At 36.6% G+C, this 2,545-nt stretch overlaps 1 protein-coding gene across 1 annotated transcript; it reads left to right on the plus strand.

Annotated features, from left to right (window-relative positions):
* Positions 1 to 247: 247 nt before the first annotated feature.
* LOC111717961 (uncharacterized) lies at positions 248 to 1,241 on the plus strand. The gene is made up of 2 exons (XM_023493427.1): positions 248 to 345; positions 491 to 1,241. The coding sequence occupies exons 1-2, from the start codon at positions 248 to 250 to the stop codon at positions 1,239 to 1,241; spliced, it is 849 nt and encodes a 282-aa protein (XP_023349195.1).
* Positions 1,242 to 2,545: the final 1,304 nt, after the last annotated feature.

Here is a 2,545-nt window from a genome sequence, read left to right on the forward strand (position 1 = left end):
TAACATTACCTTTTTCCTTGCTTTTTCCAATTTTACCCTCCTTATTTTTGCATTTTTTTCCTTTTTCCTCCTTTTTTAAACCCTACCTTTTCACTGCTTTTTGAAATTTTTCCTCCCCCCTCATTCCTTTTCCCTTTCTTTTCCCCGTGTTTTCTATTTTTGCTCTAATACTAAATTGTAATTATAATTTTTGATACCTTGGGTTCTTTAAAATACGTATTGCCCTGCAGAGTTTCCAAGGCAGAAAATGGTCCAGGAAACCCCTGATCCGGGGGCCGGGGTTTTCTTCTCACAGATAAAGAAGAGATTGGAAACTGGGAAACCCCGTTGTAGGCAGGACCGCAGGTATACTTAGGCCTAACCAGGCCTATAAATACAGGCAGTAGGCCTAGAAATCTTTAGTTCATTCTTGGCTTTTAATTCAACCACTGCTTGAGCTTGAAAAAACTTGAATAATGTTGTTGTTTTGTTTATTTTTATCTGTGTGCAGTACACTGGGTGCTCCGCAGTACGGTGGTGGAGGAGTAGGTGTACAGAAACAACCCCAGCGTACGCCAAGTGCAGTACAGTCTACCTCATGTAGAACAGAGTACACAACAATATGGGATACAGAATACACAGAAACTGAAGAACAACAATGTAATACTATTTATGTCAACGCCTGTGAAACATTGTACAAGAAAAACTGTGTTGCAGTACCAAGACAAGAATGTGTAACTGTACAGGAACCTCAATGCAGTACAGTGTACAACAATGTATGTACACAAGAGTATAGAACAGAATATGAAGCATACACTGAAACAGAATGTAATACAGAATATAAAGAAGACTGTGAATATCAATGGGAAGGAGAAGGTTATGCTAAAGTCTGGGCTCCTATACCTGGAACCTGTAAATCTAATCCTTATGATAATTGTCAGGAGGTTCCCAGACAGAAGGAGAGACAGGTTCCCTATCCAGTATGTAACCAGGTTCCAGAACAAAAGTGTATTAAGGTTCCCAAACAGCAATGTAGAACCATTTCTGAACAGCAGTGCAGTAATGAACCTTATCAAGAATGTAAACAAGTTCCTAAACAGGACTGTAATACAGTACATAAGAAGGTTCCTAACAGGATTAGTAAACAGGTTCCTAAGAAGGTTTGTGATGATGGTTCAGGTTCAGGGTATGGGTCAGATGTTGAAACTATTGCTGTAAGGTCAGGAGCTGATGATGCTATCAAGTTTTCAGAATTTGAGTAACTCATGTTTAACATTTTTAAAATTGTAATTGTGGATATATTAATCTGTGATAGTATTTCAAGTTTATATTAAAAAAGAATAAATTTGCGTTTTTAATATCTTTTCGTTTTCTCTGCAACACTTTCAGAAATCCTTATTTTTTTACACTGTTTCAATATTTCCTTTAATACAGGGTTACCCAAAATCAAGGATGAGACCATAGAGAAGATTAAAAATGTTTTTCTTAGATTCATGGTTTACTGCCACTGTTAACTCCGGTTAATTTCAAGAACCGAGCCTACATCTACAGTACAGTACACATACAGATTACACCTGCCAAAACGGGACAGTACAGTACAGTACAGTACAGTACAGTACAGTACAGTACAGTACAGTACAGTACAGTACAGTACAGTACACATACAGATTACACCTGCCAAAACGGGACAGTACAGTACAGTACAGTACAGTACAGTACAGTACAGTACAGTACAGTACATTACAGTACAGTACAGTACATTACAGTACAGTACAGTACAGTACAGTACAGTACAGTACACATACAGATTACACCTGCCAAAACGGGACACTACAGTACAGTACAGTACAGTACAGTACAGTACAGTACAGTACAGTACAGTACAGTACGGTACAGTACAGTACAGTACAGTACAGTACAGTACAGTACAGTACAGTACACATACAGATTACACCTGCCAAAACGGGACACTACAGTACAGTACAGTACAGTACAGTACAGTACAGTACAGTACAGTACAGTACACATACAGAGTACACCTGCCAAAACGGGACACTACACCAAATGAACCAACCCCTTCTGCAGCGGTCGTAATTTGCCAAATTATTAAGACTTCATTAAAAGACAATATTCAAGGTAGGACTCCAGGATCAACACTCAGATAGTTGTATTTTTAAAGTTTTAAGACTTCATTAAAGTCTCATCGTTTGTTGGTAACCCCGTATATTACTTACATAGCAGGCATTTTGAGATTAAGGATATTTTGATCATAATTATGGACGGATTGTGCAAGGGATATCTCAAAAGTTTAATCCAATAGTGTTATATTTACAATATACAGTTGAAGTTATTGATCAAAATCAGTTGAAGTTATTGGTCAAAATTAGTTGATGTTATTGATTAAATCAGTTGAAGTTATTGATCAAAATCTGTTGAAGTTATTGATTAAAATCAGTTGAAGTTATTGATTAAAATCAGTTGAAGTTATTGATCTAAATCAGTTGAAGTTATTGATCTAAATCAGTTGAAGTTATTGATCTAAATCAGTTGAAGTTATTGATCTAAA

Source organism: Eurytemora carolleeae, unplaced genomic scaffold (assembly GCF_000591075.1).
Source record: "Eurytemora carolleeae unplaced genomic scaffold, Eaff_2.0 scaffold1410, whole genome shotgun sequence".
Lineage (NCBI taxonomy): Eukaryota > Metazoa > Arthropoda > Copepoda > Calanoida > Temoridae > Eurytemora > Eurytemora carolleeae.